Source organism: Onychostoma macrolepis, chromosome 11 (genome assembly GCF_012432095.1).
Source record: "Onychostoma macrolepis isolate SWU-2019 chromosome 11, ASM1243209v1, whole genome shotgun sequence".
Taxonomy (NCBI): Eukaryota; Metazoa; Chordata; class Actinopteri; order Cypriniformes; family Cyprinidae; genus Onychostoma; species Onychostoma macrolepis.
The window spans coordinates 10,960,705-10,988,553 of record NC_081165.1 but is presented as its reverse complement, the minus strand read 5'-3'; the positions used below and the strand labels follow the sequence as shown (position 1 = coordinate 10,988,553).

Genomic DNA, 27,849 nt, shown 5'->3' with positions numbered 1-27,849 from the left:
TTTCCACATATTATTATTATTCTTGATATCAAAATCTATTCTATCTTCAAGCCTATTAATAGTTATTTTTGGCATATTTAAACTTTTGCATAGTGACTTTTTACAAAACTACCTTCAGTCTCTAATATGAGTTTGATCACAGAATCTGCCCCAGATCCGAGTTGTACAGTACATGTGGTCACATGATCTACATTCACAGAACTGACTGCACAGTGGATTAAAATGGTTTCCTGTGGCCTGATGTGCTACTTCCTAATTCACTTATTGTAAGAGTCTCGTCTCTTTTCTCACACTCGCTGCAATGGAGTTGATCGTTTTCATTGCTTTTCCGCTCCTGATGGAGGTTCAGTCTCACAGTAAGTGATCTCTGTTGTTTAATGTCACTTAAATTCTGTAGTCTGTCACATTTGTAGCAAACAATTTTCATTGACTATAATATTTCAGCAATATTTTTCTCAAGTGACATTTGAAGTTTTAACCTAACTACCTGACATATTCTTTGTACTAATGTTCCTGTATATACTGTTTATTAGAAGCTGTCTTATTCACATTTTTAGAACCCAAAAAATGTGATTGGAATATTATTTTACTTGTAAACATTGTCAATGAGATATAATGATTTGTTTTGTGTTGTTTCAGAGTCTCCTCCTACTGTAAAAGTATCTCCAGATGTCATAAGAGAGTCCAGCTCAGTGAAGATCAGCTGTGAGACACCAGAAGGTCCTCCAGTGAATCAGTGTTATTTCTACATAAACAGAGAAGAGAATAACATAAAATCCAACTGGAAATGTGAGCTGGATCTCTCTGGTGCTGAAGTGCTCAGATGGGCAGCTGTAAAATCACCTGGATTACTCAACATTTACTGTTACTACACAATACAGGGGATTGATAAACCATCGCCTCATTCTCCTCCTGCCACAGTGACGGTTCAAGGTGAGAAATTTCAGCCTGGTCTCATTGTTTATATTTAGCACATAACATTTACAGATTAAAAAAACAATTTAAACCTTTTTTTGTACATTTGGATAAATACTCAAACATAAAGTATGTACGTATTGACACCATCTAAAAATGTAAAAATTGTTAAATATTTACAGCTAAAGTAAAAAAATATTTGCAAATCTTTTATATCATAAAAATATTTGTATCCTTGCATTTTAACCATTTTATAGATTTGAACCATTTTAGATCCCTTAAACCTACCTTAAAACCTAACCATAACCATTTCATATACAGAATATAAAAAGAACAAATATATAAATGTCATGGACAGAAATGTAGGCCTACAGTGACAATTTTGGTTAATAGTAGACAAACTTGGCTTGCTGTCCTCGATGGATGATCGAACCCGAGGCTTGGCTTAAGTTCAACCCCCAAAAAGTATTTACAAAGGACTGCAAACTTGGCAATCAACAGTGAGTATAGTTTGGTGATACAAGCAGAGAAAACCTGGATTCAGTCCCTCTCCCCCGGGAACGGATTACGACTTCCAAAACCCCCTGGAGCCAGTTACCTCCAAGAGCCCTCTAACACCATTTTTTCACCATTCGTTCCCTCAGCCTCATTCACAATAGAAAGTGAAAGTCAAGATGATCATGAATATTCAAACCGTTCTCACTCTGAGCCGAATGCCTGTGTTTAAAAAATCATCTGTGCAGGGTTTTCAGAATTAAAGACTAACACATTTCTTCTGATGTATTTTTTCGGTGACACTTTACATTAAGGTTCCCTTTATAAAGCGTATAAAAGTGTTCATAAATGACTAATAACTCAAGTACAAATGCATTATATATCATTATTAAGCAGTTATAAATTAAATTCATGAATAAAAAGGGTGATTTTAATGCAATACCTGCCAAATAGTGAGCCATATATTTATTCATATTTTTTTCACTCAAAACCAGATTCCTGATTTATTTCATGATGCAGCAAAAATAGACTATTATAGCAAGACTGAAAGGTGCTATATTTATGCTTTTTTCATTTATATCGCATGACTCTTTTCTTACGATTTTTCTTACCGAAACTACTCTGTATTTTACACATGATTGTCCGCAAAGGTTCATGATGCCTGTCCACATCAGTGATTAGAAACGGATATGTTTTGTTAATCAAGATGAAATTCTCAAACTAAAAAAATTTAAATGGAAATTTAATGAAAATTTTATTCCTTTATTAGTTACCTGTGAACCTTAATGTAAAGAACCATTTATTAATGAGTTCTAAACATTAATAACCTGCACTCTCAGAAATAAAGGTACAAAAGCTGTCACTGGGGTGGTACCTTTTCAAAAGGTACATGTTTGTACCTAAAGGGTCCATTTTGGTACCTTAAAGGCACATATTAGTACTTAAAGTGTACGTATTTGAACCTAATAGGTACAAAAGTGTACCTTTTGAAAAGGTACCGCCCCAGTGACAGCTTTTGTACCTTTATTTCTGAGAGTGTGTGAACGTGAGCCTTAATATAAAGTGAACACCTGTGAACCATTTATTGATGACTTATAAACGTTACCTGTGAAAGCGCACCTTAAAGTGAACACCTGTGAACCATTTATTAATGAGTTATAAATGTTAAGGTAACACTTTATTTTAGGGTTTCTTAACTAGTTGCTTATTAGCATGCATATTACTAGAATATTAGACATTTATTAGTACTAATTAAGCACATATTAATGCCTTATTCTACATGACCTTATTCTACATTCCTAATCCTACCTAAAACCTAAACTTAACAACTACCTTACTAACTATTAATAAGCAGCAAATTAGGAATTTATTGAGGGAAAAGTAATAGTTGCTACAAATATACCCATGTTACTTAAAACTGGTTTTGTGGTCCAGGGTCACATATAATTTAAGATTGTCCTGTTGTATTGCAAAAGCAAAGCACTAAGCACACATTTATTTAACATGTATTTTTGGGTGATCTACTTTTTATATGAATGCATAATCCAATCATGTGCTATTATTGCATTTATAGTAGCCTAAGCACAGTGAACGTATAGGATTTAACTTGTAATTAATACATTTGTACTGTATTTTTCATGAAAACACATTAAAATAGAGCTTAGTGATAGTATATATAAAAATCCACTAAAATGTAACATACTGTATGTAGTTGGAGGGCTGATTTGAGAGTGGTGGAAAATGTCGCCGCTACTGCTGCATTGACATTGAAGATTTGTTGGGTGACAGTCCTGGTGAAAGGTAGCGAGACATACTGTTGCCTGAGTGGAAGGCTTGTGGCACTCTGAGGTGAGCTGCAGGGCAGGCGGAAATCCTGCTATTGCTGAGGAATGGCAAACGAGAATCTAGATGACTGGGTAGAGATTTTTGGACAATTTTGAAATGGAGGGAGATATGTGGGTTATTAATTAATAGTAAGGCACCATTGTCCGAAGATTAGTTTATAGAAAAATTGGACTGATTTCCTAGAACGTCAGATTAGCTCTAGGATGGGTGACAGGTCTTCATATGGAGCCAATGACATACATTTTGAAAGGCAGAAAGTGAGAGACAACAGTTTGAATTTTAAGTCCTGCTGTGAGTTCTGCTTTAATTATAATGTAAGCGGAAGACCAGATTTGCTACAATAACTGAGGAACAGCATTAGTTCAGCAGAACTTGAATTTGCATTTGTTGAAGCAATAGATTGCAGTGTAGTTGTCACGATAGGAGAAAATACTTTGGAGGCCCATACTTTTAACTACAGGGTAGTGGACATGATGAGCAGAGGAAGAAATCTCTGCTGCGGCAGTTAAGTAACATGGTTTAATCATAAGGCTGCTGCAGAACGGAGTAATGATGTAAATGTAATGCCATAATTTAACAGGTGAGATATTTCAGGTACTGATGATATAGCCCATTTAAAGTATCCCTCTTCACGAGCCAAAGTAGCACGTGGCTGGCTTGTAGCACAGATACAGTTACGGTGATTGCGAGTTGAATTGATATGTTGGACCAAGCTTACTATTTTCAGAATAAACATAAGAAAATGCTTACACACAGCCCACTGTGCGCACATGTCAGAAAGACATGTGCGCTATATAAATGCTTCATTCATTCATTCATTCATTCATTCAAAGAGATGCAGTAGCACTGATTTTACTTGCTGATTTAGTATGGTCTGAAATGATTATTGATCACATTTATCAATAAATGAAAGGGGTAAAGAAAAGCCCTTTCACAACATCCAGCCAAGAGAAGAACACTCTCCAGGAGGTAGTCGTGTCACTGTCAAAGTCTACAATCAAGAGAAGACTTCACAAGAACAAATACAGAGGGTTCACCACAAGGTGCAAACAACGCCAGATTAGACTTTGCCAAAAAAACATCTAAAAAAGCAAGACCAATTCTGGATAAGCATTCTTTGGACGACTGAAATTAAGATCAACCTGTACCAGAATGACGGGAATAAAAAAGTATGGAGAAGGCTCGGAACACAGCTCATGATCCACAGCATACAACATCATCTGTGAAACATGTGGAGCAGTGTGATAGCATGAGCATGCATGGCTTCCAGTGGCACTGGGTTACTGGTGTTTATTGATGACGTGACAGAGGACAGAAGCAGCTGGATGAATTCTTAAGTGTATAGAGTATAGTGTATATACTGTTACGGGGCGGATCCATCTGCAGACTTTTATTGACAAGAGACGTGGTCACAACAGGCAGGGTCAAACAGTGGCAAGCAGGTATAACATGGGCGAGACAAAGAGTAAACAGAGACAAGCATGGGTCGACAATCGGTTAACAGTATCCAAAGGGGCGAGACAGGAGAGGTAATCCAAAAACGTGAGCGATAGTCCAGGCAGGGGAAAACACAGTCCGACAAAGGCAAGGCTAGGCAAGGCTAGGCAAGGCAAGACTGTGGAAACTAACGGGCTCTGTAGGGCAGCGATAATGCATACAATACTCGGCAACGAGGGAGAGAAAGTCCATGGCTTAAATAGAGTGTGTGATTGGTTACAGCTGTGTGCGTGTGATCAGGTGAGCGAGTGATTAGTGAGATGGCTGATGGGAAACACAGTCCATTGAGATGTGTGGTGTGAAAGTCAATATGATGAGTGAGTGACCTCTGGTGGTGAATGAACGGAAGTGCACAGACTGGATTCGTGACATATACTGTATGCCCAGATTCAGTCAAATGGAGCAAAGTTGATTGGGCGGTGCTTTATAGTACAAATGGACAATGACCCAAAACATACAGCAAAAGCAACACAGGAGTTTTTGAAGTTAAAAAGTGGAATATTTTGCAATGGCCAAGTCAATCTCTTGATCTCAACCTGACTAAGCATGCATTTCACTTGCTGAAGACAAAACTAAAAGCAGAAATACCCACAAACAAACAACTGTATTCAGCTGCAGTGAAGGCCTGGAAAAGCATCACAAAAGAGGAAAACCAGTCTCTGGTGATGTCCATGAGTTCCAGACTTAAGGAAGCCATCACCTGCAAAGGATTCTCAACAGAAAATGAAAAATGAACATTTTATTTATGATTATATTTGTTTTTCCAATTACATTTGAGCCCCTGAAAATGGGGGACTGTTTATAAAAATGGTTGTAATTCCTAAGCATTTTATTTTACATTTTTGTTTAACACCTTGAATTAAAGCTTAAAGTCTGCACTGACCTGTACCTTTAACAACAACAACAACAACAATAAAAACCTTACATTAAAGTTTGCAAATTATGTGAATGGACTCCCTGTAATGTTGATACATTTTCTCTGCAGTTTCAACATCAGCCACCACCACTGAACAAACTACTACAACAGCCATGAAAACCTGTGAGTGATTTTGTTTGGAAATCAGTTATTCTTACTCCATTTTGAATGTCCTCAAAATGACAATTATTCTTTCAGGTTAATGATTGTTTATTGAATATTTATATACTGTGCATCATCACACATTTCACAATGTTTTTTCAACAGCATTACCTGTAATGTCCACTTCTGAAACCATAACATACAGTACAACTGGTAAGTTGCTACTAACACATTTCTGGTGGTTATTCTATTATTCTTAAATTTGGAAAAATTCCCTTCTGAAAAGTGATTCCCCTTGCGATTTTTATTTTTATTATTAGACCTCGATTCCAAGACAAACCTGTCAACAAGTACGACAAAGGAAATCACGAGTAAGTTCATCCACTCTTCCTCAATGATAAAAATCACTGTGTGAAATTAATGTCGGATTCGTCCATTGGATTAATGGATGTTGGAGACTCATGATTATGTTTTCAACATGGTTAATATTTTTATTAATATTCTGTTTTAATACTATATGCTGTTTTTTTCTGCAGTTTCCATTACAAACTGCACTTTGCCTGGTAACAGTAGAACATCAGAACATAGTAAGTACTTAAGGCTGGAATACACTACACAACTTTTAAAATCTGAACAGATTTTTAAACACCAGACATCTGTCACGGTGCACACAGCAGGGAGGAACGAGGGGAATAACACCGGGGAATAACGAGTAGACCAGACGAAAACTAACTAAACAGGCAGGAACTAAATACACATGACAATTACTGATAATTACTAAAACACAGATGGACAAGACTTAACTAATAATCACTCTAATCAAGGACAGGGACAAGACCAGGCAGGAACACATGACACACGACAGAGGACTGACAACATCAAACACTTGCCGACTTTGTAAATAGTTACAGAGGAAAACTGGCCATCATACAATAAATGACTGAGGATCACACACTACCAGACTTTTGAGTTGAGTGCTTCAAAAAGATATCTGAACAAAAAATGTTAAATCACACTGGAACATTCTGTTTCACCCAATATGTTTGCTTATTTATTTACATTTTTGGGGGAAGTTACATTGATTTAATAAAATATTAATATTTTTTTTATGGCTTGCAGACACAAAATGCTTATTGTTTCCATGTTTGATATAACTTAAGATGTTCTCACTGCTGTTTCAGCAGAAACATCCACTCAAAAAGCTTCGCAAATAGACACATGTGACTAAAGTTTTGTGCACAATTTAAAAAAAAAAAAAAAAAAAAAAGCCTGTACCTGACAATATATATATTTATATACATATGTTTATTCATATAGCTAATTATTTTACAGTTTCAATTTCAGCAAAAATGGCTATCACTTTCACAACAGCATCCCCCAGAACAGGTAACTTGCTGCATCTTTTCTAAATATCAGCAGACTGCCATAATAGGATTTTTTTTTTTTATTTTACCATGACTTCATCAGTCACTGAAACCTTGATGTGTATAATCACCATGCATTAGTCATGTACCCTATGATTTCATGTGAGTTTTTTCTTTTCTTTTCTTTTTTCTGTTACAGCTGTTTCTAGTGTTCACACGTCAATGGCTCATCCAGATCCACACAGAGGTTTCAATATTATTTCGGAGTACTTTGCTTCCATATTTTAATTGATTTGATGATTTCATTCCATTTCAAATCTTTGTAAAATGTTTACTTCTTTCCATGCACACAACAAAAGTAAAACAAATATACATTTTCTCAGTTATTTTGTGTATCACTTCTGTTATCAGGTGGACTGATGTATCTAAAGCACATATTAAACATCATAATACACATAAACATTGACTGAAGTGTTGGTTTTGTTTTGACACAGATATATGGTTTATAGTGCTGGTTTCCACTGCTGTTGCTGTAATTTTGTCTGGACTCACAGGACTCATCTGTCTGTGCCGGTTTGCAAGTAAGTCAAGTTTACAAACATAAATTTTTTGGGCCTCATTCATCAATCTTTCATAAACACATAAGTACATTCGGAGTAACTGGTGTGTAAAAAACTCTCCTCTGGATTCACAAATGTGTGTATCTAAATGAATTCAAATCACTTGTAAATAGTGTGCATGCACACTCATTCACAATTAACATAATCCCTGCCCATGAATTACAATTATGTGAATTGTGTACAGGAATGTTATGTGATCTTTTTATCCTCAAGCTTCTTCACTGGAAACAGCAAGCCAAATAAGTTTAACCTTTAATAGCTTAAAGATTACTTGGCTATATGGGCAAACAAACTTGTGAAATATCATTATAGTACATACTGTATGGTGCTATCAAAATGCAGTCTCACCAAACACTTTTATTAATAAGAAAATATGACATGAATGAGGCTCATTGTACATTCTGTTGGATATATACTGAGCTTAATGCTGTTCAATATAGAATTAATAATGCAAGCTAGAATTAAACATATAATGCTGTAAGTCATTGTTTTCTAGGTAAAAAAAGAAGAAAACAGTAAGTCTTTTTTTTTCATGCATTCAGTTTAGTAGTCTGTGATATATATTGTTGTAAATATTTCTTTTTCATAAAAACAATTTTTGTAGTCCAGGAGCTAAATGTGGCAATGTTTAGCTTCTTTAGCTTAAACATGTATGAAAAGATGCCATAAAGAGCAATATTTGATTCTTTGCAAAATTAGATTAATAAAAACGGAAGTGTCCAGTCAAGGAATTGGTATGGTAAGTATCTGTGCATTTACAACTTAATATATATATATATATATATACACACACACACACACACACATACACCATAATAAGTGAGAATGGCTAAATGGGACTTATTTATTGATTATTGATTATGTTATTTAGAGTTGTTCTGGATCTGTAGCGATATATTCTCTGATCACTTCTGTACCAGAAACATCTCAGCCCATATCTGGAGGTAAGAGAACATCATTCTCAAGAACTGATCTCAGATAAATTAAAAGCATAGTTGCTAGCAGATGTCACCATGTAAGCTTAAAGTTAGAAACACTGTGCGTGGCTGCGGTGTCTGGTACCATTTCCTCTTTCAGGTCATCAACAGATCAGCATTATTAACCACATCTTCTTTTAAAGGAACAGTTCAGGCCATAAGAAAAAAACTCACCATAAAATCTTACAACTTATAACAATAATAATAAATATTATTTGTAATGCGCCTTTCTCAAACTCAAAGCGCTACAACATGTAAAAAACAAAATAACAAATCAAACCAAAAATACATCATATCAAAAACAGAATCACAGTAATAAATTATAAATTAAAAACATTACTAAAAAGATGCATCTTAAGAAGTTTCTTAAAACAATCCAAGACAGTAGCATCCCTAATAAACACAGGTAATGCGTTCCATAACTAAAGAGAGAGACAACCAGCAGAGTAGAGAGAGCGAGAGGGAGTGGAAAGAGTAACCAAGTCACAAATGTAATCTGGAGCCAACCCATGCACTGCTTTATAGGTTAAAATCAGAATTTTAAAATCAATACGTGATTTAACCGGGAGCCAATGAAGTTGCTGGAGCACTGGGGTAATGTGACGTGAGGATGTGTAAGTCAAAACACGCGCAGCGTATAAACACTAAATAAAACAGGACCCAGAACTGATCCCTGATGAACACCCTGACACAAAGGCACAGTCTGAGATTTATTAGTACCCAGGTAAACAAACTGAAAGTGATCTGAAAGGTAAGATTTAAACCAGTTCAACACAGACCAATCCACCTACAGTATGTAGTCTGTTCAGTAATATGCTGTGACATTTCGTATCGAATGCAGCACTAAGATCTTACAGAACCAAAATGCCACAAGCCCTAGAATCAGCTATAACGAGAAGGTCATTCAAGACCCTAACTAGAGCAGTATAAGGACTTTTGCCAGGAATGGTAAATTGGAAATTGGCCGATAATTGGACATCTCAGAAATAGCACTCCCAGGCTTTTTAAGAACCGGTGTAACTGCTGCCATTTTTAAAGCAGGAGAAACAGTCACTACACTGAGTGAGGCATAAGCTCTCAATCTATTTTGCAGATGCTCTCATTCAGTCATAGTGTTTGTTTGGTATCAACACATGCGTTTATGTGTTTGGTGTCACTGTCGTCAAATCTAACGTGATGCATACAATTTGAAGCTTTTTCGGTGAAGCCATTTTACATTTGTCTTCTTGTTTTGTATAGTTTTCTATTGACTCCGTTTGAACCTCTTCATCATGTTGTTCTTTCAAAGGCCTTGAACACCCAGAGTCACATCAGGACAGCACAGCAGATCCCACAGACATTCACTCTTTCATTATGTCTGTAAATTCAATTTACCAGCCATCGGGTAATGCAATGTTTCCCTCATTAAAGTGGTCATATTATGACCCAGAAGGCACAAAACAGGCACACAACGTCATAAGACTTTTAACGTCATAAAAGTTCAATTTCGGTCGCGACATTGGGTGACCAAAATTCAATGTAAATTCAACGTCTAATGTCAATGTTAAATTGATGCCCAATATCGGCGTCAGCTGACATTGACATTTTGTTGTTTTTAGGTTGTGCAACTAAAATCCAACGTTAAGTCAACGTCAAATATTGACGTCAACCCAATTTTCATTTTCAACCAAAATGCAACGTCTGTCCGACGTCATGTCCAACGTCAACCTGACGTTACATAGACGTCTGGTGCCTGCTGGGGAGGAATCAAATCTTTATGTTCACATAAGAGTTGTTAATATAGACCTACTATGAAAACAAACTATGGTTTCACAACTCAAAACTTCCTCTGTATTCCAAAATCTACATTTTTAGTGCCTACATTTAGAAGGTGAGATACTTAGCCTCCCAATCATGCTGAGCTAATATGGAGGAAGTTGGACAAATATTAAATTCATCACAACACTGATGCACAGAATGATTCTGAGAGATGATTCTGCTGTGTCAAAGCTTAACATGTATTAAAATTTTATGAGAAAGAGCTTGTTCATCAAGGTCAACATGTTTAATGCTTCTGCATTGCATTACAGATGCTTTGGTCAATGAACAACAGAAAAGAGGAAGTCCAGAGGAAAATGAGGTATGTTTGAACACTGTCACACACCAAACATACATAACTGTCTATTGTGAACAGAATACAAACACATTTACTTGTGCCTTAATAATCTTTCTTCTTCCTTAAGAATGTTTATTACCTGTACTCCACGATCCCTGATAAACCAGTTCACTCAAATGCAGAAGATCACGTGTACAGTTTGTTGAAGATGAACTGATGAATCTCATACAGTATCTGTGTTCATTATGTACAGCGACTATAAATAAAGTGTCTTTACTTGCAAACTTTTTTTACTTTTCGGTGTTTGGTGTGGAATATATTGTGACCTCAGTGAACATCCAGAGCATCTTCTCTGGCAAACCCACTAGTGGAGCTTGGGCATTCAATAAGAGCTGAACTAAAACTGTAATTATAAATGAACTTTTCTGATGAAACTGAACCATCTGAACCATTTTTTTTTTCTTATTAGTTTTCTGTATTTAAAAAATGCTTAAATCAGTTTTTCAAGGACCATCATGTGACGTTAGCTTCACCTCACACAAAATCCACCCAATTACATCAGAGATGGAGGAGAGAATAATGATTCACATCCTGTTTTTTTGTGAATCATTCATTCCAGTGTGTATTTAGCTTTAAAAAATGGCCCTTTTATGTTATGATTGTTTCCAAGAAGCATCATCCTTCCTATACGACGCTATATGCAATACAGACTGAACGGCAGGTCAAAACATCCAATGGGGTCTGACGTTATGATAGCAAACTACAACTCTTGGTTCAATGAGGTGTCTCACTAAAGTTTTGTAATCAAGTGGTATTTATGCACATTTTGGCGTAAGACCCTCTAAGCAAAAGACACAAGCACTCACTGATGCTGCTGCTGAGTTTCTGCACATTTACAGTATTTATTTCTTTTAATGTGTATTTTGGTGTGTTAGTAATTCTGAATGGGTGTGTACTTTATAAAGTATGTGTTTTAAGAATCATCCTCAAACTTAAAGTAGAATTTAAACATTTATCTTTTAAACTGTATTTTATTGTAAACTTTTCAGGCCTCTAAAACTATTATATCAGATATTATTGTTCATGCTCTATAATACACATATATGTAAATGTTACATAGCATATGGCTGTAAATGTGAATCATGATCTATACTTTCATCTACATGAAAATGCAGAGTATGTTGTAAGGTTTCTGTTGTATGTTGCGCTACTTCCTAATTCACCCATTGTGTAAGTCTCATTCTGTCTCTTTTCTCTTTGTAATGGAGTTGTTCATCTTCATAGTTTTTCTACTCTTTGCGGAGGTTCAGTCTTACAATAAGTGATCTCTGCTGTTTATTTTCTTCTTAAATAATGCCCACATTTATAGGTAACAGTTTTATTGTCTAAAATATTGCAGCATGTCTGATTGTTATGTGTAAAGTTTTAATAGAACAGATAACAGAAACATAAACTACTACTTTACATATTCGTTTTACTATACTATTACTGTAGCAAGCCAAATTTATTTTTATTTTATCATATTGCACAAAAAAGTATAACAATGAAACACAGTAGTGTGTAGCAGACAGTAACAAGGGCTAAAAAGACAACAATAAATATGGACAATAAATACTCAATACTACAAGGGACACAGTAAAAACACAACTGACAGTTAAATCAGTAGGTAATAAATAAAATGCAGTGGCAGTGTGATTTTGAATGATTTTTAAGTCCGATATACAGTAAGTAAATAATAATACATAAAGTATTGCATGTAAGGTTTGTAATAGAAAATTACGAGGCCATTGTTACATTTTTTGTTGTAGGGTCAGTCTTGGTCTGTGGTAGTGCACTATTAAAATGATGATGGTCACAAACCTTTCAGTGGAGGGGGTCCACAATTAGACAATTGGTTTCTTCTTAGAAGAAACCACAAACAGGTTTTTGAGTCTGTATGTTCTGGCTTTAACCATTCGTGGGAAAGGTGAGAGGAGTCCTTCTTGATGGAGACTGCTTTCCTCACACACGAAGCGAGATAAAAGTCTTTAAAGGCAAGGAGGTTGGTAACAGTGAGACTGTACAATCTTCACCACCCACAGCAGAGCTTGACTGTCAGATGCTGAACAGTTTCTATAACAGACAGCTGCAACACAGGCTCGTGAAAACAGGGGCCTTTGGCAACATTTTTGTTTCAAAGTGAAATGTCCAGTGAGTGGTGCTAAAAAGCATTTTCAGTTTTCTCTGAAACAAATAACTGTGCCAACATTTTGTTATGCTGGTTCATGCACATATCACGGCAATGGCACTAAGTTTATCACTCTATCACTTTTAAAAATAATGTACCACCTACACTAAATCCGACTCTATAGTCAGATAGTTTTAAAGAAAAAAAAAAAAAAGAGAAAAAATGTTATGTATAGATACATTTTTTGGAGTTTTGCAAAAATGTAAAAAAAAGAAAAGTTATCTTTACAAAACATTTTTTCTAAAGGACCTGGGTTGGACAGTGACAGCTGGTTAGTACACTCTCAATAACACATCTGTAGAAACCCAGTGAGGATGAAGCTCTTGTTAGCTTTTTTAGAAAATACATGCGCTGTTGAGCTATCTTCACTAAAGAGGAGAAGTGACTGTGCAGGCCCAGGAATTTGAAGATTTGTGTTGTTTCTACTTGAGTGTATACATCAACAGCTGTCTTTTTTTTTTTTTTAAACACAAACATGTGAATAATATAATATCATTGTACTTGTAAACATAGTCAAGAAGATGTAATGTAGTGATCTGTCTTGTGTTGTTGTAGAGTCTCCTACTGTAAAAGTATCTCCAGATGTCATAAGAGAGTCCAGCTCAGTGAAGATCAGCTGTGAGACGCCAGCAGGTGCTCCTGTGAATCAGTGTTATTTCATCACAAACAGAGAAGAGAAGAATATAAAAACCAGTTTGTCATGTGAGCTGGATCTCTCTGGTGCTGAAGTGTTCAGATGGGCAGCTGTAAAATCACGTGAATCACTCAACATTTACTGTTACTACACAATGATTGATAAACCATCGCCTCATTCTCCTCCTGCCACAGTGACGGTTCGAGGTGAGAAATTTTGCTGCTGTTAGAAACTGTTACCACAATGTTTTTTTTTTTATAACTGTGGTTTATTTCTCTTCAGGTGCACTTCAGAAACCCTTCATGAGTGTTAGTAAAGATGATTATGATTTTGTGACCTCTGTCCAAATATCTCTCTAAAATAATTAACAAAAACATGATTCAAGTTACATCACTAGTATATGTGACATATGGCTTTTTTTACATTTAGAGGACCTGTACCTTCAACAAACAAACTTTGCTTTAAAGTTTGCAAATAATATAAAGTGACACCCTGTAATGCTAATAAATTGTCTCTGCAGTTTCAACATCAACCACCACTGAACAAACTGCCACAACAGCCATGAAAACCTGTCAGTGATTCAGTTTGTAAGTGAAAAAGACCTTATTTTTACTCCACCTTGAATGCCCTCAAATGTTAATAATTATTTTACACAATGAAGTCAAGTGTAAAATTAATATGTTGGATTCAAAAGACATTCAAAAATATATCTGGAATTCATTTTCAAAGTTTGTGGTCAGTATCTCATAGTGGTACTAGTTCCTAAAGGTAAACAGAAAACAGAGATTTCAACAAAGGCAAGGTAGATGTTCCAGATGAGCAGCAAAATTGACAAGATTACTTTGATTATGCTGGGTTTTTTTTCAATATGGTTACTATTTGTTTAGGAATTATGTATATTTTTATTAACATTCTATTTTATTATCTTTTCAAAAGCTTTAGCTCTAACTGCCACTTCTGAAACCACAACACAGTAAATCTGGTAAGTTACTAATAACACATTTTCTATTTATGCTGGATTAAATTTGAGAAACGATTACCTTCTGAAAACTGATTTCCCTTGCAATTTGTTATTTTATATCAGTAGACCTGAAATCCAAAACTTACAGCATGACAAAGGAAACCATGGGTAAGTTCATCCACTCTTCCTCAATAATAAAAGTCATTGTGTAGAATGAATATGCTGGATTCAAAAGTTCAAATATAGCTCGGGTCCATTTTCAAAGTGTATTCATACATACAGTGAGGAAAATAAGTATTTGAACACCCTGCTATTTTGCAAGTTCTCCCACTTAGAAATCATGGAGGGGTCTGAAATTGTCATCGTAGGTGCATGTCCACTGTGAGAGACATAATCTAAAAAAAAATCCAGAAATCACAATGTATGATTTTTAACTATTTATTTGTATGATACAGCTGCAAATAAGTATTTGAACACCTGTCTATCAGCTAGAATTCTGACCCTCAAAGACCTGTTAGTCTGCCTTTAAAATGTCCACCTCCACTCCATTTATTATCCTAAATTAGATGCACCTGTTTGAGGTCGTTGGCTGCATAAAGACACCTGTCCACCCCATACAATCAGTAAGAATCCAACTACTAACATGGCCAAGACCAAAGAGCTGTCCAAAGACACTAGAGACAAAATTGTACACCTCCACAAGGCTGGAAAGGGCTACGGGAAATTGCCAAGCAGCTTGGTGAAAAAGGTCCACTGTTGGAGCAATCATTAGAAAATGGAAGAAGCTAAACATGACTGTCAATCTCCCTCGGACTGGGGCTCCATGCAAGATCTCACCGTGGGGTCTCAATGATCCTAAGAAAGGTGAGAAATCAGCCCAGAACTACACGGGAGGAGCTGGTCAATGACCTGAAAAGAGCTGGGACCACCGCTTCCAAGGTTACTGTTGGTAATACACTAAGACGTCATGGTTTGAAATCATGCATGGCACGGAAGGTTCCCCTGCTTAAACCAGCACATGTCCAGGCCCGACTTAAGTTTGCCAATGACCATTTGGATGATCCAGAGGAGTCATGGGAGAAAGTCATGTGGTCAGATGAGACCAAAATAGAACTTTTGGTCATAATTCCACTAAACGTGTTTGGAGGAAGAAGAATGATGAGTACCATCCCAAGAACACCATCCCTACTGTGAAGCATGGGGTGGTAGCATCATGCTTTGGGGTGTTTTTCTGCACATGGGACAGGGCGACTGCACTGTATTAAGGAGAGGATGACCGGGGCCATGTATTGCGAGATTTTGGGGAACAACCTCCTTCCCTCAGTTAGAGCATTGAAGATGGGTCGAGGCTGGGTCTTCCAACATGACAATGACCAAGCACACAGCCAGGATAACCAAGGAGTGGCTCTGTAAGAAGCATATCAAGGTTCTGGCGTGGCCTAGCCAGTCTCCAGACCTAAACCCAATAGAGAATCTTTGAGGGAGCTCAAACTCCGTGTTTCTCAGCGACAGGCCAGAAACCTGACTGATCTAGAGAAGATCTGTGTGGAGGTGGGCCAAAATCCCTCCTGCAGTGTGTGCAAACCTGGTGAAAAACTACAGGAAACGTTTGACCTCTGTAATTGCAAACAAAGGCTACTGTACCAAATATTAACATTGATTTTCTCAGGTGTTCAAATACTTATTTGCAGCTGTATCATACAAATAAATAGTTAAAAATCATACATTGTGATTTCTGGATTTTTTTTTAGATTATGTCTCTCACAGTGGACATGCACCTACGATGACAATTTCAGACCCCTCCATGATTTCTAAGTGGGAGAACTTGCAAAATAGCAGGGTGTTCAAATACTTATTTTCCTCACTGTAGTAAGCGAAAGCAGTCAGAGAACTCAACAATGACATGGTGGTTCATGATGCTGCTTTTTTCAACATGGCTACTAATCGATGTACTCCATACTGTATCTGTATAGTTTCATGTCTGTCGTATCACATCTGACACACTATTGATTCTATCAGCTGTTTTCACAGCGGACTCTACTCTGCCTGATTCCACCAGAGAGACAGAAACATGTAGGCTAAGTATATTTCTGCTTTGCTTATTAGAGAATATTAAATCTGTGTTAAATGTTTCAATAAAAGAATAATTTTCTGACAGTGAAAAAATGATGGTAACAATATTACACATAATATTTTTGAGTAGTTTTAAGGCTATTTAATATTATTAGTGAAAAGTGCTCGTTTATTTTAAGTTGACTCTCAAAAGTCTGTGATTTTGAGTGAGGCCTGTTTGTATTTGACTTTGAGTTATTTTGTCAAAATAAAAGATTGTATACAGCCACACAACTCAAGCAGGAAAATACTTGATAAATACTGCTTAAGTTTCCTTAAATAATGAGGAAAACATGTTACTTTTACAATCTTTACTTGCAGACAGGTTTTCACTTTCACCTTTCATTCATTGTGACCTCTACTGACAGGATGTTTTGTGGCAAGTCCCATTAGCACAATACTGGCTTGTAAGAAGAGCTTACTATACAATAAAGGGTGCACTAAAAATGTCACGATAAATGGAAAATGATTTTGAAGAAACATAGTTTCAGTATATTTTCAAATCTGTTGAAATGTATGTGTGCAGAGTGTTTTATAATGGATGCTGACTGAAGAAGTGTGTTTTGGAGGAGTTTTATTTAAACTTAAATGCATGAAACTCTTGCACTTTGAGAGCAACAGCTCGAATCTCCAACACACTTTGTCACTCATAAAACAATGACCTAAGAAACACTAACAACAGGTAGCCTTATAAAATATTTTCTTTTTGAAAATTTCATTACAAAACAATAATGACAGCTCTTTACTGTTTAAAATTCACTGCAGTATATATGTTGCATGGTCCATATTTACATTACAGTACAACATTATTTCTCGTTTATGTAGATGGTAATGAAATTGAAGGTGTTCAGCTACATCTAATAGTTCTGATAGTACTTCATTTTTGGATTAGCAATTTATTTTAATATGGTATTACTATAGAAATGTATCAAATTGCTGTTTTATTCTGTAGCATATGAAATAACATAACAGTTGGCCTGTAGGTACATTGAGTTTTGGTAGTTATTGTGTTTGAACAAGGGAAGAATTTATGTAATTTTAAAGATGCAGTCACTGAATTTATTTTGTGCCAAAGCAATGATAAATGTTCTTGTCCAGTTCATCATATCGTGTAAAATTCCACTTTCATTTTCATGAAAACATGTCTTTGACAGTTAGGTGAGCAAAGACAAAAACAGCAAATAAAGACCCAACAAACGCCCAGCAGGAACAATGAAATTCTCTATTGAAAAAAAGAAAAGAAATAAAAAACAATTTAGACTACTATACCTTCCTGACTTATAAAAAACAAGAAATAAATATGTATTAATTAATCTATTTCATATTCATTTCTGTATTGTACTATAAATACAGATTAAATCCTTCCATCTGGCAGAAGGTCTATATATATATATATATATATATATATATTTTTTTTTTTTTTTTTTTTTTAGTTCTGACAGACTAGTGCTGGTTTTGATTTATTTCTGTCTGCACTCATAGAATTCATCTGTCTGTGCCACTTTACTAGTAAGTACAATGCACAGGTTTAGTTGCGCATAAACTGAACTCCATGGTGCTCCTCAAAACATGAATGACTTAATTAATTTCTTCATTTCTTGCACCTCTTCTTTTCTCTCTAAAAAGAAAAAAATGACGTACAGATAAAATAGTAGTATGTACAGTATATGTTACATGTCTGTGGTTTTCTGTCTCTGTGTTTCCCCTGTGACCTAGTTGTCCCCAGTCTGTTTAATTAGTCATTCTGTTCACCTGGTGTCTTGTTAATTATACCATTAGTTCCCTTTGTTTGGTTCATGTTTATAAGCCTTCAGTTCTAACAGTCTTCCTCCGTTCTCATCAATGTTAAGTTGGTTTCCATGCCTGTTCTCCTGGATTTATCTTATTAAAAGACTTTTCGTTAATCTCCTTTGTGCTTGTGCAGTTTGTGTCACCAACATGTGACAGTATATAATTACTGGGCTAATATAATGTTTAACAGGCCAGACAGAATCTGTGGAGCATTTTTTCCACATTTTGATTTTAGAAGATTTTATATTGGTAAAATGTATTAAATGTAGCTAAAATCTCCTCCAGATTTGCAAAGATTTGCAAAGAAGTTTTTAAACACACAAAAGTATCATAGTGCCCTACTCATTTTGTCTGTATTATTTTCTCTGTCAAATCAATGACCAATGACTGATCAGTGCTGCCATATGATTAGCTTGCATGTAGCAAACTTGTATTTCACAAACTGACCACTGACTAATTGTTAATCAAATTATTATTTAATAAACATTTAATAAAATTTATTATATTTAATAAAAAATGTAACATTGAATTTAATAATGTTAAGTTGCATTTCTTTATAATATCATGAGTTGTACAGTTATTTGTGCTATATTTGTGTTGCTAATATGCCATTTTAAATTCAACCAGTGGGTACAAAGTGGTACATTGCAATATCAATACACCTACTTTTATTTGTGTGATAGTCTCACCATCGACCTTTACTGGTAAAACTTTGACAACAGCCACAAAAACAATTCTCAATATACCTGTAAAGGTTTCCACTAAAGCATTTCTGATATCGTTATATTATAGTAATATTAATACCACTACTAATTAGACTTTTATTTCCAAGCTAAATGGTCACTTTAACATTTTTGAATTGTTGAATTTTTGAATGTTTCTGTCTCAGCAGTGACCTAAATAGACACTATATACTTTTTTCACTTCACTTCTCTTTTTTTAAAACTTTTTTTTCACTGAACACTGAAAAACCGCTGTAGCTAAACTGCTTATATTCCAGTGGCTCATACTGAAGGTCCACCCACTTCACAATACAAAGGTCTTTTTCTTCCATATGTGAATTTATTTGATCATTGCATTCTTTTTCAAATCTTTGTATGTTTATTTCTTACCATGCAACAAAAATAAAACCAATCTACATACATTTTCTCAATACATTTATGGGCCCCGGTCCTGCAGAGTTTAGCTCCAACCCTAATCAAACACACCTGCCTGTAGCTTTCTAGTGATCTTGAACACCTTGATTAGCTGGTTCAGGTGTGAGAGAGTCACTTCTGTACCAGAAACATCTCAGCTCATATCTGGAGGTAAGAGAACATCATTCTCAGGAAATGATCTCAGATTAATTTAAAAGCATAGCTAACAGATGTCACCATGTGAGCTTAAAGTTAGAAACACTGTTCAGTGACCACAGCAGTCTTCAGCAGATCAGTATTATTAACCACATCTTCTCTTAAAGGAACATTTCACACCAAAATGACAATCATTTACAAAAAACGTCTCATAAAAGACAACAAACAACTTAAGCTTTATATTCCAAGTCTTCAGAAGTCCTATAAAGATCTTTTCCTTCATCGTAGATTGCTGCAGTGATGAGGTATTTTTGTATCAGCATCACCATGATAATCTTCACAAATAAGCTTTGTTCAAGGTTTAATGCAATCATCAAAAGTAAACGCTAAACAGACTATAAACAAACACGTCTTCAACATTTAGCCATTAAGCTTCCGACAACTCTTTTAGTCTTTATAAAACACAAGGGGTATTACTGATGTATTTTATATCATAGATTAAAACGTGAAAATATCTTGAGCTTGTGTGAACCCAGAACCATTTCTGACCATTTTGGCGCCCCCTGCCTTCCCTCCTTACAACTTAAACACTAACTAATATGTTTCTAAGCATTGATTTGATTATGATTTAATAATTATAATTATAGTGGTCTTTATAATAAGCATTGAAATTATCCTCCATCTTTTCTACATCAGATAATTTTTGTTCACATTGCAGTCACCTGTACATATTGGCCATCATAGTAACAACACTAACACTCAGGGGTTCAGAATATCTAAGTAATTTAGCAATGAACGTTTTGCAGATTTAAGATGCAGATTATCCAAATGTAAAACATTAATAGTAAATTAATTTCTTTTGGGTTAATTTCTATAGAATATTCTGTTTGACCAATTCTCTTTCCTCACTGTTGCCTAGTTGCCTGTTCACTAATAAAATAAATTATATAATAGAAAATTTAACCGCTCCACTGTAAAATTACATAAAATTGTTAAATAATGCCAATATCTAGACATACTATGTATTAAATGAACAATAAATGAAAATAAATGAACAAATACTTACAATAAAACAAGTCCAAGCATATATTAAATTATTTCATTTACTTTCTATGTAAATTTGATTAGTTTACCTTGCGAGCGAGCGTGCAACTGTGGTGCCGCGAGTAATTTTCAACAACAAAGTTTGCGTTTGTGTGTATATATACAGTGGGTACGGAAAGTATTCAGACCCCCTTAAATTTTTCACTCTTTGTTATATTGCAGCCATTTGCTAAAATCATTTAAGTTCATTTTTTTTCCTCATTAATGTACACACAGCACCCCATATTGACAGAAAAACACAGAATTGTTGACATTTTGCAGATTTATTAAAAAGAAAACTGAAATATCACATGGTCCTAAGTATTCAGACCCTTTGCTGTGACACTCATATATTTAACTCAGGTGCTGTCCATTTCTTCTGATCATCCTTGAGATCCAGCTGTGTTTGATTATACTGATTGGACTTGATTAGAAAAGCCACACACCTGTCTATATAAGACCTTGCAGCTCACAGTGCATGTCAGAGCAAATGAGAATCATGAGGTCAAAGGAACTGCCTGAAGAGCTCAGAGACAGAATTGTGGCAAGGCACAGATCTGGCCAAGGTTACAAATTTTTTTTTGCTGCACCTAAGGTTCCTAAGAGCACAGTGGCCTCCATAACCCTTAAATGGATTTGCAATCGAGGGAAAGATGAATGCGGCCAAGTACAGGGATATCCTGGACGAAAACCTTCTCCAGAGTGCTCAGGACCTCAGACTGGGCCGAAGGTTTACCTTCCAACAAGACAATGACCCTAAGCACACAGCTAAAATAACGAAGGAGTGGCTTCACAACAACTCCGTGACTGTTCTTGAATGGCCCAGTCAGAGCCCTGACTTAAACCCAATTGAGCATCTCTGGAGAGACCTAAAAATGGCTGTCCACCAACATTTACCATCCAACCTGACAGAACTGGAGAGGATCTGCAAGGAGGAATGGCAGAGGATCCCCAAATCCAGGTGTGAAAAACTTGTTGCATCTTTCCCAAAAAGACTCATGGCTGTATTAGATCAAAAGGGTGCTTCTACTAAATACTGAGCAAAGGGTCTGAATACTTAGGACCATATGATATTTCAGTTTTTCTTTTTTAATAAATCTGCAAAAATGTCAACAATTCTGTGTTTTTCTGTCAATATGGGGTGCTGTGTGTACATTAATGAGGAAAAAATGAACTTAAATGATTTTAGCAAATGGCTGCAATATAACAAAGAGTGAAAAATTTCAGGGGGTCTGAATACTTTCCGTACCCACTCTATGTCTATTTTTTTTTGTGTATATATATATATATATATATATGTATTTGGTCATTTTTCTACTGGGACTGTTTCACCTCTCAAGCACTGTAAATAAGTCATCACTTTTCACTTAACATCTCTGCGAGTATTGCCATCATTTTTATTGGGATTTTTATATTTTTGTCAACATTTTTGTGTTGGGTGAACCCTTTCGCCTGACAACGGGCCTACAAAGACATATTCTCTGATCACTTCTGTACCAGAAACATCTCAGCCCATATCTGGAGGTAAGATAGCATCATTCTCAGGAAATGATCTCAGATTAATTTAAAAGCATAGCTAACTGATGTCACCATGTGACCTTAAAGTTAGAAAACTGGTGTCTTGTTAATTATACCATTAGTTCCCTTTGTTTGGTTCATGTTTATAAGCCTTCAGTTCTAACAGTCTTCCTCCGTTCTCATCAATGTTAAGTTGGTTTCCATGCCTGTTCTCCTGGATTTATCTTATTAAAAGACTTTTCGTTAATCTCCTTTGTGCTTGTGCAGTTTGTGTCACCAACATGTGACAGTATATAATTACTGGGCTAATATAATGTTTAACAGGCCAGACAGCATCTGTGGAGCATTTTTTCCACATTTTGATTTTAGAAGATTTTATATTGGTAAAATGTATTAAATGTAGCTAAAATCTCCTCCAGATTTGCAAAGATTTTCAGTAAACACACAAAAGTATCATAGTGCCCTACTCATTTTGTCTGTATTATTTTCTCTGTCAAATCAATGACCAATGACTGATCAGTGCTGCCATATGATTAGCTTGCATGTAGCAAACTTGTATTTCACAAACTGACCACTGACTAATTGTTAAGCAAATTATTATTTAATAAACATTTAATAAAATTTATTATATTTAATAAAAAATGTAACATTGAATTTAATAATGTTAAGTTGCATTTCTTTATAAGATCATGAGTTGTACAGTTATTTGTGCTATATTTGTGTTGCTAATATGCCATTTTAAATTCAACCAGTGGGTACAAAGTGGTACATTGCAATATCAATACACCTACTTTTATTTGTGTGATAGTCTCACCATCGACCTTTACTGGTAAAACTTTGACAACAGCCACAAAAACAATTCTCAATATACCTGTAAAGGTTTCCACTAAAGCATTTCTGATATCGTTATATTATAGTAATATTAATACCACTACTAATTAGACTTTTATTTCCAAGCTAAATGGTCACTTTAACATTTTGAATTGTTGAATTTTTGAATGTTTCTGTCTCAGCAGTGACCTAAATAGACACTATATACTTTTTTCACTTCACTTCTCTTTTTTTAAAACTTTTTTTTCACTGAACACTGAAAAACCGCTGTAGCTAAACTGCTTATATTCCAGTGGCTCATACTGAAGGTCCACCCACTTCACAATACAAAGGTCTTTTTCTTCCATATGTGAATTTATTTGATCATTGCATTCTTTTTCAAATCTTTGTATGTTTATTTCTTACCATGCAACAAAAATAAAACCAATCTACATACATTTTCTCAATACATTTATGGGCCCCGGTCCTGCAGAGTTTAGCTCCAACCCTAATCAAACACACCTGCCTGTAGCTTTCTAGTGATCTTGAACACCTTGATTAGCTGGTTCAGGTGTGAGAGAGTCACTTCTGTACCAGAAACATCTCAGCTCATATCTGGAGGTAAGAGAACATCATTCTCAGGAAATGATCTCAGATTAATTTAAAAGCATAGCTAACAGATGTCACCATGTGAGCTTAAAGTTAGAAACACTGTTCAGTGACCACAGCAGTCTTCAGCAGATCAGTATTATTAACCACATCTTCTCTTAAAGGAACATTTCACACCAAAATGACAATCATTTACAAAAACGTCTCATAAAAGACAACAAACAACTTAAGCTTTATATTCCAAGTCTTCAGAAGTCCTATGAAGATCTTTTCCCTTCATCGTGTAGATTGCTGCAGTGATGAGGTATTTTTGTATCAGCATCACCATGATAATCTTCACAAATAAGCTTTGTTCAAGGTTTAATGCAATCATCAAAAGTAAACGCTAAACAGACTATAAACAAACACGTCTTCAACATTTAGCCATTAAGCTTCCGACAACTCTTTTAGTCTTTATAAAACACAAGGGGTATTACTGATGTATTTTATATCATAGATTAAAACGTGAAAATATCTTGAGCTTGTGTGAACCCAGAACCATTTCTGACCATTTTGGCGCCCCCTGCCTTCCCTCCTTACAACTTAAACACTAACTAATATGTTTCTAAGCATTGATTTGATTATGATTTAATAATTATAATTATAGTGGTCTTTATAATAAGCATTGAAATTATCCTCCATCTTTTCTACATCAGATAATTTTTGTTCACATTGCAGTCACCTGTACATATTGGCCATCATAGTAACAACACTAACACTCAGGGGTTCAGAATATCTAAGTAATTTAGCAATGAACGTTTTGCAGATTTAAGATGCAGATTATCCAAATGTAAAACATTAATAGTAAATTAATTTCTTTTGGGTTAATTTCTATAGAATATTCTGTTTGACCAATTCTCTTTCCTCACTGTTGCCTAGTTGCCTGTTCACTAATAAAATAAATTATATAATAGAAAATTTAACCGCTCCACTGTAAAATTACATAAAATTGTTAAATAATGCCAATATCTAGACATACTATGTATTAAATGAACAATAAATGAAAAATAAATGAACAAATACTTACAATAAAACAAGTCCAAGCATATATTAAATTATTTCATTTACTTTCTATGTAAATTTGATTAGTTTACCTTGCAAGCGAGCGTGCAACTGTGGTGCCGCGAGTAATTTTCAACAACAAAGTTTGCGTGTGTGTGTATATATACAGTGGGTATGGAAAGTATTCAGACCCCCTTAAATTTTTCACTCTTTGTTATATTGCAGCCATTTGCTAAAATCATTTAAGTTCATTTTTTTCCCTCATTAATGTACACACAGCACCCCATATTGACAGAAAAACACAGAATTGTTGACATTTTTGCAGATTTATTAAAAAAGAAAAACTGAAATATCACATGGTCCTAAGTATTCAGACCCTTTGCTGTGACACTCATATATTTAACTCAGGTGCTGTCCATTTCTTCTGATCATCCTTGAGATGGTTCTACACCTTCATTTGAGTCCAGCTGTGTTTGATTATACTGATTGGACTTGATTAGGAAAGCCACACACCTGTCTATATAAGACCTTACAGCTCACAGTGCATGTCAGAGCAAATGAGAATCATGAGGTCAAAGGAACTGCCTGAAGAACTCAGAGACCGAATTGTGGCAAGGCACAGATCTGGCCAAGGTTACAAAATTTTTTTTGCTGCACTTAAGGTTCCTAAGAGCACAGTGGCCTCCATAATCCTTAAATGGATTTGCAATCGAGGGAAAGATGAATGCGGCCAAGTACAGGGATATCCTGGACGAAAACCTTCTCCAGAGTGCTCAGGACCTCAGACTGGGCCGAAGGTTTACCTTCCAACAAGACAATGACCCTAAGCACACAGCTAAAATAACGAAGGAGTGGCTTCACAACAACTCCGTGACTGTTGTTGATTGGCCCAGCCAGAGCCCTGACTTAAACCCAATTGAGCATCTCTGGAGAGACCTAAAAATGGCTGTCCACCAACGTTTACCATCCAACCTGACAGAACTGGAGAGGATCTGCAAGGAGGAATGGCAGAAGATACCCAAATCCAGGTGTGAAAAATCTTTCCCAAAAAGACTCATGGCTGTATTAGATCAAAAGGGTGCTTCTACTAAATACTGAGCAAAGGGTCTGAATACTTAGGACCATATGATATTTCAGTTTTTCTTTTTTAATAAATCTGCAAAAATGTCAACAATTCTGTGTTTTTCTGTCAATATGGGGTGCTGTGTGTACATTAATGAGGAAAAAAAATGAACTTAAATGATTTTAGCAAATGGCTGCAATATAACAAAGAGTGAAAAATTTAAGGGGGTCTGAATACTTTCCGTACACACTGTATGTCTATTTGTTTTGTGTATATATATATGTATGTATGTATTTGGTCATTTTTCTACTGGGACTGTTTCACCTCTCAAGCACTGTAAATAAGTCATCACTTTTCACTTAACATCTCTGCGAGTATTGCCATAATTTTTATTGGGATTTTTATATTTTTGTCAACATTTTTGTGTTGGGTGAACCCTTTCGCCTACAAAGACATATTCTCTGATCACTTCTGTACCAGAAACATCTCAGCCCATATCTGGAGGTAAGATAGCATCATTCTCAGGAAATGATCTCAGATTAACTTAAAAGCATAGCTAACTGATGTCACCATGTGACCTTAAAGTTAGAAACACTGTTCAGTGACCACAGGTTCTCAGAAACTGGTACTGGTACAGTATTATTAACCACACCTTCTCTTAAAGGAACATTTCACACCAAAATGAAAATCATTTACCATAAACATCTCATAAAAGACAACAAAAAACTGGGGGCGGGGCATTCCTCCATGCCCTCCCGCTCCACTTTCTCATCCACCGTCGCTTGCATTATAGCCGGGTCTCGCACCTGGTCTGACATCGATCGCAGCGATCTTCAGCTCTGTCGCTCCATTTGGTGATGGCTTGTCGGTTGCGGCGGGCTCGGGCTCTCCGTCATCGGTGGGCTTGGGCTTTGGCTCCGCACAGCGGGGTGATGGTGGGCTGGGCTCTGGGTCAGGCTGTGTTCTGGATCCAGTTCAGTCCAGTGTTTGGGTAATTAAATCAGGGTAATTTGCCTGAAAACAGCGAGCTGGCTGAACTCAACCGCATACTCCAAGATGGGAATGTCCTTACAGGCTAGGGTAGTGAACTTGGCGGCAAGGGGGAAAACAGGGGGAAAAAAACACTGAACAAAATGTGGAAACTAAGGTTTTAAACTTTTTTTAGATTTAAGACTATATAATACAGTTAAGATGGTGATTGATGCATTTGATTAGGTAATATGATTTGCCTGATAATATGATTATTTAAAAATATGTCAAATGACATAGATGTGTATTACAAACCTTTAGATTTTTATCTATAAATTCAATTTACCAGCCCTCAGGTAATTAAATGTTTCTTTCATCAAAGTGGTCATAGTGGTCATATTTGTTTTCACATAAGAGTTGTTAATATAGGCCTACTATGACAATGAGGTTTTACAATTCGAAACTTCCTCTCCAATCCAAAAACAGCATTCTTGATGCACACATTTATGTGCAGTAAAACAGTGAGTTAATATGGAAGTATATTAAATTCATCACAACACTGTTGCACAGAATGAGTCTGAGAAGAGATGATTCTAATCATGATACTAAAGGTGATCATGATACTAATGTAAAAAGTGTCAATGCTTAAAATACATCACACTAAAGCATTATGACAAAAAGCTTGTTCATCAAGGTCAACGCATCTTTTTTTAAAGTGATTTGACTCGTTCAAATGGTTCTGCATTGCATTACAGGTGTTTTGGTCAATAAACAACAGAAATGGGGAAATCCAGAGGAAAATGAGGTATATGTGAACTCTGTCACACCCCAAACCAACATAACCATCCATCATGAACACAATACTAACACATTTACTTCATGTGTGTCCTTCAGAATGTTTATCACCTGTACT

At 35.7% G+C, this 27,849-nt stretch overlaps 2 protein-coding genes across 6 annotated transcripts in view; both read left to right on the top strand.

The window, feature by feature from the left end:
* The first annotated feature begins 226 nt into the window (after positions 1-226).
* LOC131549825 (uncharacterized) lies at positions 227-27,849 on the top strand. Of its 5 annotated transcripts, none has more exons than XM_058792339.1 (16): positions 227-356; positions 640-933; positions 5,738-5,791; positions 5,936-5,983; positions 6,091-6,141; positions 6,307-6,357; positions 6,955-6,990; positions 7,115-7,156; positions 7,334-7,381; positions 7,629-7,715; positions 8,251-8,269; positions 8,454-8,493; positions 8,626-8,698; positions 10,020-10,115; positions 10,801-10,850; positions 10,954-11,113. In XM_058792339.1, exons 1-16 carry the CDS (start codon positions 302-304, stop codon positions 11,041-11,043), a joined length of 1,134 nt encoding a protein of 377 aa, XP_058648322.1. In that variant the 5' UTR covers positions 227-301; the 3' UTR covers positions 11,044-11,113. The 5 variants fall into 5 exon arrangements, 4 of the variants coding, with proteins under 4 accessions (XP_058648322.1, XP_058648320.1, XP_058648321.1 ...); XM_058792337.1 differs by having other exon boundaries at positions 7,103-7,156; XM_058792338.1 differs by having other exon boundaries at positions 6,952-6,990.
* The window catches only part of LOC131549824 (uncharacterized), a 56,426-nt gene continuing 42,823 nt past the window's right edge, over positions 14,247-27,849 (top strand). Inside the window, exon 1 of the mRNA XM_058792335.1 lies at positions 14,247-14,258. Within this exon, the coding sequence (XP_058648318.1) occupies positions 14,249-14,258 (10 nt within the window). The 5' untranslated portion in view covers positions 14,247-14,248. The remainder of the gene's footprint in view (positions 14,259-27,849) is intronic.